Source organism: Synchiropus splendidus, chromosome 18, assembly GCF_027744825.2.
Source record: "Synchiropus splendidus isolate RoL2022-P1 chromosome 18, RoL_Sspl_1.0, whole genome shotgun sequence".
Lineage (NCBI taxonomy): Eukaryota > Metazoa > Chordata > Actinopteri > Syngnathiformes > Callionymidae > Synchiropus > Synchiropus splendidus.
In genome coordinates, this window is record NC_071351.1 from 1,873,204 (window position 1) to 1,887,785 (window position 14,582).

General features: G+C 42.7%; 1 protein-coding gene across 4 annotated transcripts in view; it reads left to right on the forward strand.

The window, feature by feature from the left end:
• The window catches only part of mitfb (melanocyte inducing transcription factor b), a 21,182-nt gene continuing 6,600 nt past the window's right edge, over positions 1–14,582 (forward strand). For 2 of the 4 annotated variants that reach the window (XM_053848616.1, XM_053848618.1), the window contains exons 1-2: positions 935–1,183; positions 9,214–9,451. In XM_053848616.1, coding sequence (XP_053704591.1) covers positions 1,080–1,183; positions 9,214–9,451 — 342 coding nt within the window. In that variant the 5' untranslated portion in view covers positions 935–1,079. Of the gene's footprint in view, positions 287–934; positions 1,184–9,213; positions 9,452–14,582 lie in introns of those variants that run through there. The other 2 variants (XM_053848620.1, XM_053848619.1) reach the window with 2 other exon arrangements.

Genomic DNA, 14,582 nt, shown 5'->3' on the forward strand with positions numbered 1-14,582 from the left:
AGTATATTTGAATAATATTTACATTGACTAAATAAAGTCGAAAACCTGTTCGACCTGGAGAGTCGAATGCAAATATTGAACTACAATTTACATGAAGAGACGGTGATCCCGTCTGCTTCCTGGATTTCTTTGCGATGCAGCATACCGCCACCTTGCGGTTGGTCCGTCGAAGTGGCGTTGGTGCTGCTGAAAACTGAGAGCCAGACGAGCTGCAGCGGCGCACGAGCGGGGTTGCTCCGTCCATTCAAGACGGTCGAGCAGAGATGAGGGTCGACACAGGCTCCAGGTGCGTACCTTTCCATGGGATTCATTCTGTGACCCGCGCGAATGCTGTTGGCCACGTGCAGAGCTATTCAAACTCAATGATGTTCACTTGTGTTGGGTTTATTTCAGACGCTTCCTTTACGAAATGCAGTCAAAAATCTAGAGCAGGTGTCGAACCCCTGCGTGATGATGCACTCCAACAATACATGAGGCCTGAAATGTATCGAAAAATAGCGTTTGTATTCTCCTGCTGATGGGTTTGGTTGAGTTACAAACTTAAATTAGACTTTTTGAGGAATGCAGTTGATAATTCAAATATTAATATTAATATGAAGTGGAAAGCCAAACTAAGCACTCCGGCAATTCGACTTTTTTTCTGTAATTATTGTAAATGCCAAGCGCTGACGGGCCAGAGACATTTTATATCATCAGAAGAAAAAAATCATCTTGTGTTTTTATATCTATCTTTTTAAATTATCATGTCTTTTTTACAATATATAGGTACAAAGTGTAAATTACACAGTTGTGAATGTAACATTTCGGATCATGAAGTGTTCCGCGATCGTTATCCAGTCAAGCCAATCAGATCCGAGCTGACAGTGACAGCCGCGCTGCATTCTGGTCTTGGTAGTTCAGCTAGCGCCTTCGCTCCGTTGGTCCCCATTGGCGCGCGGATCTTCGGGACTACGTCCGGGTCCTCGACAGATGCGGCTCGCCTTGCCAGTGGTTGGTACTTAGAGAAACACGGCGGCTCAAATTAGTTTGTTGCTCCTGAAGAGTGTGTCGTCCCTGCTGCCAAGTTAACTCGACCAAACATGCAGGCAGAATCGGGGATAGTTCCCGACTTCGAGGTGGGAGAGGAGTTCCAAGAAGAACCCAAAACCTACTACGAGCTGAAGAGTCAGCCGCTGAAAAACAGGTCAGTGCCGGGGGACAGTTACTTGCCATGCTCGCGGTCGTTCTCGTGCTGGGCTGAGAGTTGTTGTTGGCTGGGGCTTGTTTGCGGCTCAAGTCTGGAAGTGTCAGGCCATTGACTCGAACATAACTGGACCAGGATCCAGCTGGCCGCTCGAGTCTTCATGGTTATCTTGTTGGCATGTGGTTATGCAACACCGGGGTGTTGTCTTGTTAACATCCACTTCAAATATTAGCCTGGAGAGGAGCGCAGATGATGGTTGCCAGGCTGATACATGGATGCGCTCTTTCCTCGTTTCTGTCTCGCCTTGAACTCAAATTCACATGGTTTCCAGTCATGTTTCTCGAGTGTTTCTCCAACACCGAGCTGGTCATGAGGCTAAATAACAAGCTGTTTGGGAAGCCTGGGCACAAACAAGAGAATTTAAAAATAGTGGTCCTAAAAATAATCTTCTCGACAACTCATGTCTTCTTGAGCTTCTGAGCCCGGCGGTGTTGCTTCCATCCAGCTTCATGTTGGTGGTGGCGTAGACATGAGCTTCACAGCGGTGCGACACAGCTGTTGGCCATCCAGAATCAACGTGAACATCTATACAGATCGTGAAACCTGAACGCACCATCTTGAAGTCTCAGCTGGTGTCGAAAACGTGGACGCCTGCCTTGTCGTGAGCACCAGCCACCGTGTTTTTTCAGAGCAAGACGAACGGCTGTTGAGTCAGATATGTTCTTATTTGTTTTGCTGGGAGCTCAGTGCGCACTAAGTTTGTAAGCTGCTCTGTGACTGTGATAATGACATTACATCAACCTGGAGAAGGATGACCATTTCAGAAAGGATCTTCCGATCTCGGCCTGGAGACATCAAACAATACGGAGCGGCACAGACGTCACAGCAACAGTGCGGCTCTGTGCTGACACAGATGTCGCTTTATAACCTGTTTCACCCTGGATCATCTATTTTCCTCAGATACGGCCTTCTTCATGTTTTGCAGTGGCGAGGCGGGGAAAAAAACAGTCATTTAGCCATTGACCCAGTTCTGCGTTTTTAAACGAATTTCTCAATTAGTGGAATTTTATTATGCTATTACACATTCTTTGCCAGGGAAGTACCAGCGGAGCTGCAGGTCTTTGCAAGTTTTGCTTCTGGAAAACCCTTCCATACTCCTCCGTTGTTTTGTCGCAATCGATGGCTTCCTCTTGGCCACATGAGAGAGTGACCAAGCATAATGGCAGTCACACTGGCGGAATGTTGAAATATTCTTGGGCAATAAAAGAGGGCTATCATTTCCATAAATGACACGTCTGATGTGTCTTCATGACTGCACACTTTGTTCCCAGCGAGATGACATCGACCGTTTTAATTTTCTCAGACTGTGTAATCTTGACGGAACAAGACTTCCAAAGACGACGTGCCAGACTTTGTGCTTAATATAGATGTGGGACTAGTCTTCTATGCAGCGCAAATTTAGAGAGAGACGCGCTATCAGAAAGGAGCAGCCGTTTTAACACATGCTGAATAAGACGTCAAAATGAAACAAGCTACAGAGACTTTTATTCATGATCACTCAGATGAAAATGTAGGGAGGATCCCACGGCGTGGAGCGCTTCTCTTGGAGAAAAGTGAAAGTTGGAGTCCTGCATTTTACTGTTCCTGGTTTAAAGATCAACCAGTGATAACCGTGAATTTGATCACAAACACGCTAAACAACGCAGCTGCATCATAAACCGTCCTTTTAAGTGGTAAAGCAAAAGATTCTTTTTCAATTTTTGTTTGACTTCACCCTGGAAAGCTCACCCGTCCATCGACAAATACGATTCTGAGCCACCTATTGTTAACATGAAGAGAAACGCGGGTGGAATATTCAAGCCAGCGTGCCATGTTTTGGATATTTTGAAGCCTCCTTACTTTCTTTACATAACCCATGGGATTATTCATTTAAATGTTACCAGGAAAAATAAGTCTGCAGGCAAATGTATTACTGTACATAATGAATTCGACTAATCAATTTGCAGTTCTTGATAAATGTCGGATGCAATAGTCTTCCTCTGGGCAATCCATTCACTGCGGCAATGAAATGTGTCATTGTGTTGCTGAACAATGTGTCCATCTCTAGAAGAACCTCGCAACCTTGCACTTCCTGGTCGCTGTGTTTTCTGCAAGATACTTGTCCAGCAAACGTTCCTCAATAGATGCAGGTAGATCTGAGGCCTTTAAAGATTTGCTTTCCATTTATTATAAAAAAAATGTCCCAGAGATGTTCTTCTTTGTTGGAAGGAAGAGGTTTTATGTCGTGTTTGAGCTGCTGGTAATTGCTTTCTATGATGTAAACACCCCTTATTAAAACGAAATTAAAAGTAAACAGAGACAGAAAGTAAAACTAAAGAAGTACTATGTAAACAAAGATCACTTGGGGAAAAGTGAAATGCGTATGAAGCCAATTATTCTTGAGAGGTGGATATTGTCGTCTGGAATATTTGACTTGGAGCTGTTTACACGCTTCAAATATCCACTCCTGTTTTAGGTGTTTGAGCCGACTTCAGCATGAGGTCACATGAACCTTCACTCCGATAAAGCAAAGACATTGTGACCGAGTCAGACGTTTGAGTCTGTTATTGGATTTTGTGATGTTCATTTGTCATAATTTGGCCCATTGTCTTGAGTGTCAATAGCGGGTCCATTTGGCCGATGCTTCTGACTCAGCACCCAACAATAGGTGCTCGACCGTTATGCTTTTGTTTGTGCATGCATGTCATCCCATTGACAGATGAGCTTCATTTAATCTAGACTAAAGACTAAAAGTCTATTTGATTCCACTGGGAACAGGAACCAGTTGAACTCCAGCAATGGGTTATTTGCCAGCCTTTGTTAGCATAAGGCATTAAGAACGTGAGCTTACTGGGTGCTAAAGCTGGAAAATAAAGAGATATACTCATTAACCGGTGGAATTTACAAAGACAAATGAGCCATGTTGCTGCGATGTGTACTCCTGCTTCTCCGTGGCAGTATTTTGTGCTGTCACCTCTGGGCCCAGGACTTTTTACCTTCTTGTACAGTACATGAGGGGCGGAGCCACGTACGAAGCGAACCTCTGGAATTTGAATTAAAGTGATACATGGCGGACAGTGAGCTGTGAAAATGAAAAATGTGATGGTGGTGGACAGCTGAAGAGCGCAAATGCCGTTCGCTGGTTTGCTTGGATCGACTTTTGTCGCTGGAAAATGAGGCAGAAATGAGTCCTGTAAGGTTAATAATACAACTCGTAGTCCTGTCCAGGCAAAAGGAAGTTAAATAGACCGACTCATTAAAATATTAATGAGTTGAGATCCTCGTGAAGGACTCGCCGTTCCTTTTTGGATCATGACATAATGCTGATGGCACTGATTGTTTGCTGCTCACATGTGAAAGAGAGCCCACTAGTGGTTCAGTTGAAGAACACATGCACTCGTGCGTCGATGACATTGCCTTCAGTCAACGTTTAAATATGAGAATGTGTGTGTCGATTGTCTCCTTATTTAGGCACATTAAGTGACAGAACTGGGTTATAAATTGTGAAAACTAAGTGCTGTCGTTAAATTAAATGATAGAACTAAATTAACAGGTGCAAATAATATATTACACCAAAATGTAGATGTCATTTAATAGTTTAATATACAGTTTTTTTTATTTTATTTCATCTAATAATTGTATTTTAATGATATAAGTAAAACTACATAAGTTGAGTTTGATATTATTATAAGGAAAAGAAATGTAAAAAATAATTGCTTGTCATAGCAGTATAATGGGGCATGTTGAGATGTCAATCTGGGTTCCAACCCCCATTTTTCTCTGCATATCTTCCACTTTCTCTGAGACAATACACGTCTGATTTTAAATGAAGAACGTGCATTTCATTTCCTCCAGTGTTGATAGGTCAGCGTGCTGCGCCAAAGGTCATACAGTGCCCAGGTGGACTTCAAGTTATAAAGTTATAAGGCAGGAGTTTTAACCGGTCACTCGATTGTGTTGGAGGAGGGTGAACCATGTCATCCACAGAAGATATGGCCCCCTCACCCAGCTGGTCTGAAGTGAAACTGTATCTGTGCGCTCATAAACTCTGCGCTGTGGGACAGTGTGTCTCCGGCCGCCGCTCTGCTCACTGGGCCGGTCCGATCCCTTCAAGGCTTTGTCGCCATTGGAGGGCCCGGACCGGACTCAGGAGCCACCCCCCCGCCCCCCGACATGCTTTCAAGCGCCACTGCCAGCATGACTTTTCACTGCTGTCCAAGGGCAGGTGGTGCACCTTCAGAAAGAAAACAAACATGCAGGCGCTTGGAGTGCAAGTGTGTAGACCCTGTTCTTTTGACTATCTGTGAGTACAGCTGTGCCAAACCACTGCTTTCACTTGCTGCTGCTGCCGCAGTTTGAAGTCTCTGTGGAGGGATTTAATGTCGCTGCACGTGTTTGGTCAGTTGTTGTATATTTCTGGAACCTTCCAAATAGATTTGAAATCTGAGACTCACTTACATGGAAACCGCTTTTATGGAATGAAACGGTGGAATTAGTCACACATTATGGCGACGTTTCGCCGGCAGTACCGCTACTGTCCAATGGGTAGCGCCATTCTTTCGCTATAGATTAAGTGGCAAGTTGAAGGCATGCTGTCGTGTACCCCTGAACTGTGCAGCTCTTGTGAAAATGTGACTTTGGAACTAATAATAAATCAGATGTACATGTGAATAAAATCCTGCTATTGCTTTTGCAGCTCCTCTTATATCAACAGCGTCACTAAATGCCTGTTAGATGCAAAGGCTTGTCGTGTTTTTTGGTATTAAAGAAATCCAAACGAATAAAGAATATATAATCCAAAAATACTAATGAGATGAGAAAGTTTTTTTTTTTTTTAATATTTTTACTAAACCGAAAAAGGTATGGACAAACTTTGAGTGACATTACATGAAAATCTTTTTCTTTTTATTCTTCATAGAAAAGTAACAATTGAACTTTGAATGTTCTGTTTTGACTGAAGTCGGGAGCTGCCAGAGGGCCACGTGGTCTCCTCTGTAATGACTAATATGATGAGTAAGCCTATAGATAGATAAGATTCATTTGAACCAGGAAGTCATGTTTGTGTCAAAGAGCCTTGCTGTTTCCATGAAGCAAAGTTGCACATCTCTAGAGGCGGAGTCTCTCGAAAACCTCATGCCTGGTCGTGACGTGCAGTTTGAAGGTGACTGAGAAGGCTGCTTTTTGTGGCTTTATCAGTTGCCTGGAAGGGCTAAGAGACATTTAGGAAGAAAGCAGTCTGTGAGATGTTTTCTTCCGAAGTTGCAATGAGACAGTAAAAGCTTGTTCTTGCACTGATCATAAAATCTAGCAGCTGGGCTGAGTTAACACTTTGATAGGAAAGTGAGCGGTGATGGGGCATAGGCAGCGACTTTATGTGAGAGCATAAAAGGCATTCTATTTTATTCTGAGAAAAATGACTCAGGGCATTTTTCCGCCATGTTTAACCTTTAAAGGTTCTCCATGCTCTCACTGAATAAATCAGCTGGAAAGTTCAAGAGTCACGATGACAAACAAACTTTAACAGCGCTAATGTGTCTTCACTTTCTGCAAAGTTAAGACTGCTGAATGGCAAATCTCAAATGGCCTCTTTATTGACGTTGCCACATTTTAGTGAGGAGGAGTGAACGCACAGCCAGTCCTTCCTCAAAAAACAGCCCGACCAAGTCGTCTTTATTTTAGCTTGACTAAAGTTCCCCTCCAAACGTGGCGTCACTTTGGATGTGGTGTGAAAACACCAGCTTGATATGCAACCTGTCTGTTCTCACACATTATTTTCAGGGCAACAGAAATTCATCACTACAGCTGTTCCCAAATTCATTTTCGCAGTATCTGTGCTCCCACGCCAACAACACATTCACAGCTGCTAAACTTAAGGGTGGATTTCAGATTGATTCTTTTAAAGCATTTGTCTATCTCTGTTTACATGAAAGCTGCTGCTCAAACTCTGGTCAATTTCATCCATATTTATTGTGTGTGTTGTTCGAGTGAGTTCGGGCACACTACCGCCATCTGCTGTCCCACCGAGCTAATTTAAATTTCAGTGTTGATGCTGCTATAATATTAAATGACTGGAACAAATGCAATTTTGGTTTGGTTTAAATATTCCATTTTATGGTAACTGAAATTAATAATTCAAATTTGATGTTCCAATTTATTGGGGAATATATGTATTTTTTAATCATTCCAGACACACAGCATTTTTTTTATAGATGAGATATGTTGGTTATTTTTATTTTTATTTTTATTTTTATTTTTGTTTTTATTTTTATTTTTATTTTTATTTTTATTTTTATTTTTATTTTTATTTTTATTTTTATTTTAAAAATGGTGTCTAAGACGAATTGTTCACACCAAGAGTTGAATGCACCGCAGTGACTTTGAGCTTCCGGATGAAAAAGGGAACACAAGTGGGCAAAAGCTCACAATCCAAGTGGCTGGGCTCTGATCCAGCTTCATTTATCGAGCGAGCAGCAGAAACGTGATTTTGCTTCTTAACTTTCACAGGATAAGTTCACAAAAGGTCTTTGTTGTATTTTTGTCGGAGCCATTAACCCAACTGGATAATTGATTAACTCTGTCAACCGCACACCATTTGTTCCCTTTATCTGTGACGATTTCCTCTTTCATTTTGTAACTCCAAAGTCAGACGCGTTAAAAACATGAATCAATTGCTTAAGTGTGTTTTCCCAAAGGTGCTTTTGTTTATTTGTTTCTTTTCCAAGTGCTTTTTTTACGTCCCTTGAAGCAGATTTTCTTCTGTTAGCGCCGTCTATTTTAGCGGACGAGTCTTGGCGATTGGATTGGAGGGTCTTTCTGGTTAAGAGTCACCACTATAAACCACATATTTCCCTAAATTCTGATGTTGAATATCGATGTGCGGCGAGTCTGCTTGGTGCGGGGTCGAGTGGGTGTGGTGTGGAACAATGAGATTATGCTGCGACGGGGGGAGAACATGGTATGTTGGGGGCTCAACAGCCACTGAACACGCTGCCGGTGTTTGACTCTGCTGGCTAATTAGTGCGATTACTGCACAGCTGGATTGGCCAGACATTTTTTAGAGTTTATCAAAAGGATCACTCACTCGATGAAGGCTTCACCCCGACAACTTCTGCTTCAGCAGAGTCCCTCTATTTTAGGAATCGCAGGACTTTGTCTGGGGAGTCGGCGTCTCGATGGACGGCAGTGGGAAATGTGAAACGGCCCCTCATGAAAAAGGCTTCCTCTTTCTATCGTGGGTTTATGTAAAACACCGCGTGTGACCCAGTTTATCCTTCCTGAAGGCAGAAAATGGGCTTATCTTGTGTTGTTTTATTACTATTTATTAAGATCTAGCTCACATTGTTGCTGATTTCACTTGGTAAATATAGAGAATGTCAATGATATGATAAAATTCTCATTTGGCAGTCAGTAATTGAAAGGTATTTGTATGTTGAAAAAAGATTATCTACAAGAGTGAAGCACAGATTGCTTCCTCATAATTCATGTTTTAGCATGACAGATGACGTGATAACACATTGTTGTAGCTTCTGACATTAATAACAGTAATAAACAGTAATAAAACAATAATACAAGTGGGCTTTACAGACTGTTTCTATTCTCAATGCAAGTGAGCTAATAATTCTAAAACATATAAAGGATTTTTCTAAGTAAGTTTCTAGGTTCTTCTATTGTCGTCATTATGAGTGGTAATATGGTGGCAATAGTTAAAGAACGGCCACATATAAACTTATAATAACACAACATTAGTGTGAACTGCTATGGGTTAATAATACCACCTATATTACACTAACAGTTCAAAGTGTTTTCATTTATGTCATGTGCATTTTGACCTCTTATTTCATCTTATCTTCCACCTTCCTGACTAATCTTGCTGGGCTCTCCTCTCTTGTGCTTGACCTCTCCCTCCTCGTCTGACCTCTTCATACCCCCGGTCCATCATCACTGTCCTCCATCTCATGTCTCCCTTCTTCATTTTCCCTCCGTCTCCGCAGCCCAACAGACCAGCATGGCTCTTCGAAACCCCCGCTGAGCTCCTCTGCCTTGACATCGCGCATCCTGCTGCGGCAACAGCTGATGAAAGAGCAGCTCCAGGAGCAAGAGCGGCGAGAGCAGCAGAGACAGCAGGCCTCTCCGTACCCTCAAACCACCGCCGCTCAGACCCCTGCCATTAATGTCTCTGTCCCAGCCAGCACCCCGCCCGCCGCTCAGGTGCCAATGGAGGTGCTGAAGGTAAGAAACGGTCTGCTTCTGGACTGTACAGTCATGAAGTTTCCACCTCTGGAATTAGAAGTTGCATGTGTCATGGTACAAGGATGAGTGGAGCCGGCACTCTTGTATTTATAGTCTAGATTGACTCGTGTGTGGGCAGTCAGGCAGTCACCGTTTTACTACGACTCTGTTAAAAAAAAAAAAAAAGAAAGAAAAAAGAGGAGTGAGTGAAGTGTGTTAAAATGCGTATATGGGGATTATCTTTCCTGAGAGAATTCCTCTTTAATGCATGCTGTGCTTCCAGCCATTTGGATTTAGGCATCTTTAATCCTATTTGCTCAGCTACATTCACATCTTTTCATAGCTTTGATTCGCTGGCAGTCCGAGGGACGGGAGACTAAGATTTTTCTGTTCGAGTAGAGAACGCTGTCCACAGGTGCAATTTAACTGAACACTTTGGTAAGTTTTCCTGCTTCATCTTGAGGTTCAAAGCTGCGTTGTTATTGATATTGCCGGTTGTGATTTTGCATTTGTATGATTATACATGCTTTGAATTGTTTCTTCCTCCTTTGGCCTGTGAGTTTAACTCTGGGTACACATTTGCACGTCGGCAGCATTTGAGTGGAAGTTTTTGCTTGAACTTTGGTGCACAATTTGAAAGATGAGTAAAATATGCTACTTTTTTTAATGCTGCTTTACTGAGGTTCTCTGTCTTGTTTTGTCTTAGCCAATGAAGTGTCACATGTGCCGTGGCTTTTTACTTTATTGGTCCATTTTTTTCTTTCTGACAGCCATCGGACAGAGCCGTTTTTATGGTGTTAATGAACTTATAATGAGGCTAGTATGACAGCACGAGTTTAGAATTGTTTGGATTGTGATTTAATAGGTGTTGTGTTGAAGGTTTCAGGGGTGACATGAGCTGTACATGTGGGAGCAGATGACATGCTCTCTCTCGTCGTTGTATGAATGGCTATTTGATAAGTGAAATCATGGCATTTAAGGTCAGGCTCCTGTGATGTTGTTACAGAGTACAGTGTTGTAAAAACATTTTTAAAAAAAAACATTTGCGGAAGAGCAAGCAACCAATGCATGGCCCCCAAAATAAAAGCATTTTTTGAAAAATAATATGAAGTCTAATAATCTTTTACATGAAAAGTAACCATTCTTGATTGACTGACCTGTACATATGTCTATTTAGAAAACATGTATCGCTCATACTTGTGTGTTAGTGTTAGGCTTATTGCATTAATAGAATAACTATCCTCTGACAAATTAATTCATTGGTCTGTCATTGTCGACAGTGCGCAGTTGTCGGCTGGTCTAACACCTATAGAGGGCGCTGATGCTGCTTTCTCAACCATAAAACAACCAGCGGTGTTGAGTTAATGCCCATTGAAGTAAGGTCTCCAGTACCATGTTAAGTGTTTGGTTTGAGTTGTTTTTTGATTAAATGGGAACGTTTGAATTTATTTTCAGATCTGTAGATTATATTTCATGTTTACGTTTGTAAACCCATTACCCATTCAAGTATCCATCAGTAGTAATTACGGAGTATTATAAAAGTGTACGACGACTGTCATTTAGTTCCTTTGAATGCATTGTTTGCTGTGTTAGTGTCGTGAATAGCATCTGCTGGCATGGTGGGAATGGGTGAGTAAGCCTGCTTTTTGTGTTGTTTCGCATGTTTGTGTTCACCACTTATTTTGGCCTGATCTTGTCAAAGTCTATTCAGCTTAGGGCTGTGTATTGGCAGCTGTCTGGTGATACGATACGCATCCCGATACAGGAGTGGTAATGCGATACATTTCCATATATTACGATCCTGTACGTTCAGCAATATACTGCGATAGTTGTCTCATTTAACTCACGGCATTGCTCAGAAAGAAAATGTTCTTAGTGTCAAACACGACATAAATGCAGCAGCATATCCAAGTATTTATGTATAAAATGTTGACAGTAGACTTAAAATATGAATAAAAAATGAAGACAATATCAGAACGAAGTGTTCTGAAGTGTCTGTGAACATAGGGAAACGGTATTGTGCAACCAAGTATCGCAATATTTGAGCATATTGTTTTCTTACACCCAAGAAACAGACAATTACATTCATACTAAATAGAGCAACAATAATGATGAATGAAATACACGTATAGATATGCAGCAGCCTGCATGTATATTTGCGAGATAATTCTGTGTGTACTTTAGGGTTTAAACAAGGTACCTGACAATATGAAGGGTGTAAACTAAAGCAAAGCATGTTTTGTCAACTTCATCTTGGAGACTGGATGGATGCACCGCCATCACTTTAGTAATCTCTGTTGAACTTAATCCATCCCAACGCACCGACGGATTTCATGGTTGCTTTCTCTGCCACGCTTTCATCACTCTGGATGTGTGTGGCATGGGCCGGCAGCCATGGAAAAATACTGTATTTCCATTGAAAGCCCCTCTGCGTAAACATTTCTTACACCCCGTAATCTGCTGTGAGGTTTAGGATGCCCCCTCCTCGAACCCTCGCTCAATACCTTAAGAGTTATTTTTTCTGCTGCGGCCGGAGCTTACAGACATTCTTCGTTGACTGAAGTCGTCAGAAGAAAAAGGCCGTTCCAGCTTGGTGCTGTTGAGCTGGGCTGGCCTGCCCTCCTGTCTGTGGGTAGATTAGCAGAGTCCACACAAAGCTCAGGGGTACCAGGCAGAGCTGCTGGACCTCAAAAAGTGCAAACATTCATCCCAGATGAGTTTGTCTAAAGACTGATTGGGCCCTTAATTAACCAAGTGGCCTCTGACCTCCTGGGGAATAAGTACGGGATCAGTTTAGGGATCAAGACAAAGGCCAGCACAGCCTTACCACACACCAAACGCTAATTCAGTGAAGAATGCTCGTAATTAGCCCCCACTGCTTTCATTCCACCACATATTGAAGAACAAAAAAAACTTTGAAAGCAATGCAGGATAACTTCCTAAAAGGGTTAAAATGATTTCTTGGAAGGGAAAAAAAAAAAAAATCAAAGGAATTACGAAAAGAACAAAGTGCTCTTCAACTAATGCAGATTACGGGCAGCGCGTGACCACAATCTATTAAAAATGAAAACGTTGCTCTTTCAAAATCTTGACCTGAGCAAAGTGTTCGTCGTAAAGAAGCCGCAACAGTCCCTCATAAAAACCCCCTGGCTTGAAGGGCTGTGATGCGTCTGCTGTGACAATCAGTAATTTACGTTGTTGTAGCGACAATTCATGCCGATCTCTGCGCCCTGCGAAGAATCAAGGGCTTCGTGTTGTGGTTAATTTGCTAAGGGTTAGCGTAGCAGCATGACAATACGTCAAACCACAGGCCGCCGAGCCTGGCTCTGATGTAGTTGTTTAACATTAGCATCACAGTTGCTGTCTGCGAGTTCCACAAGGCACGTTAGCTGCTTAACTGTGAGACAAAGTGGCCCATTCTTCTCCTCGCCATAGCGAATGGGGCATTCTTATTAATATATCCTGTAGGATCATCATGGAATGCCTGAAGCATGCGAGGAGGGGCGGGGGGGAAGGAAAACACAGATCAGTGTTTGTCAATCCGGGGCCTTCTTATCAGTACAGCGGCCGGCTTTGTGTGCGTCCCAGCTCTGGGTTTCTGACTCTGAACCGGGCTCTTGCTGATGGCCTGAGGAGCTGTTGATGAACCAAAAACAATTTGGCAAACAGCGGAGTTGACTCGTTTGTTCCGGTTTTCCTGAAAAATGGCTGCCGATATCGGACGTTTTCTGAGCTAGAATAGCCAACGCTTTCTTCAGGCCTGTCTGGTGAACAAGAGTGCAGCACGCTGGCCGCGTTCAAAAACAGAGGCCTGTTTTTGTCTGCGTCCTCACAGTTTACGCCAACAAAAGCTACAGTGTGTTGACAAGACCAAAATGTTCTGCTTGAGATCTGCGAGCCCCGGGCGCTCGACATCGACGCGAGAAAAGAGTGCTGCTCATATGCACTCATATTCTGTTTATCGGCCACATTTATTTTGCTGTTTAATTAGATTAGCATTTGTAATATCACTGATATCATTAGCTGTCAGATTCAGATGATCTCAGTGGGACAGTAGGTGGCAGTAGTGTTCCTCAGTTGGGGGAGCTCACCTTTGCTGGCTGAGCGCAGTGGATTCTTAAAAGATGCTGGATCCACCAGATTTGTGCTAGAAGGTTTTTCAGATCAAACATCAACAAGAAGTCAGCAGCGAGCGACACTTGAACTCCGGTGACCCTACCTCTGACGTGGGATGTGCTCCACTCAGTTTCACCAAAACTTGCCTCTGAGTTCCTCTGCACTGACACGACAAACCCAAACACTGATCGTGTACTTACGTTTTTTTGCGGAATTGAAATTATCGGTGACATTTTATGGACCCCCGAGGAAGAAGTCTGATCTTGATATTTTGGTCATGGAATTTGTCGCCTGGACAACGTTACATTCATGACTTTTTTATTTTAGAAGTGGCGTGTGCCAGAGTTCTGCTGATGCTATCTTGCTGTATAATTATGTGTGAGGTTTGTTGTTGAAAACTAGAGCGTTGGCCATGTCCTGGAGTTACGAGTCAGGTTAAATTTGTGTATATTATGGTGGTTATTTACAAAATGGGAGCTTGTAGAGTCATTTGAAGGGACGTGAGCGCATCAACAACAGCTGCTTTGTAACTCGGATGGAGGGGGAGAAGAAACACTGAAAGAAATGCTGATGATCAGTCTGGAAATCATAAATGAACTGGGGTCACATGACCCCACCTGCCGTGATGCACCCGCCCACCCCCTGTTTACAGTCACTTTTTCTGAACTAACCCTCAAGAGATTTTTGGGTTGCAGTATATGCAGTATATTTCCACCAAAAAAGTTTTTTTTTTTTTTTTAAACAATGGCACTTTCCTAATCCTAGTCAGTGACTGTAAAAGTGACTCCACGAGTGATCATCAACAAGCCCTCAATTTTCAATATTACTTGTACTCTGTACTCTCCTGAGAAGTCTCCAAAATGTCACTATTCCAGCAAAACACACACACACACACACCAGAGAGAATCCGTTTTCTTATGGCTGTTTTCATGCTTCTGCACCGCCACAGCCCTTCACCCACGGATCAGCCAAAACAATCGGGATTACGTTATTTAACACTGTGCTGAGCGTGATG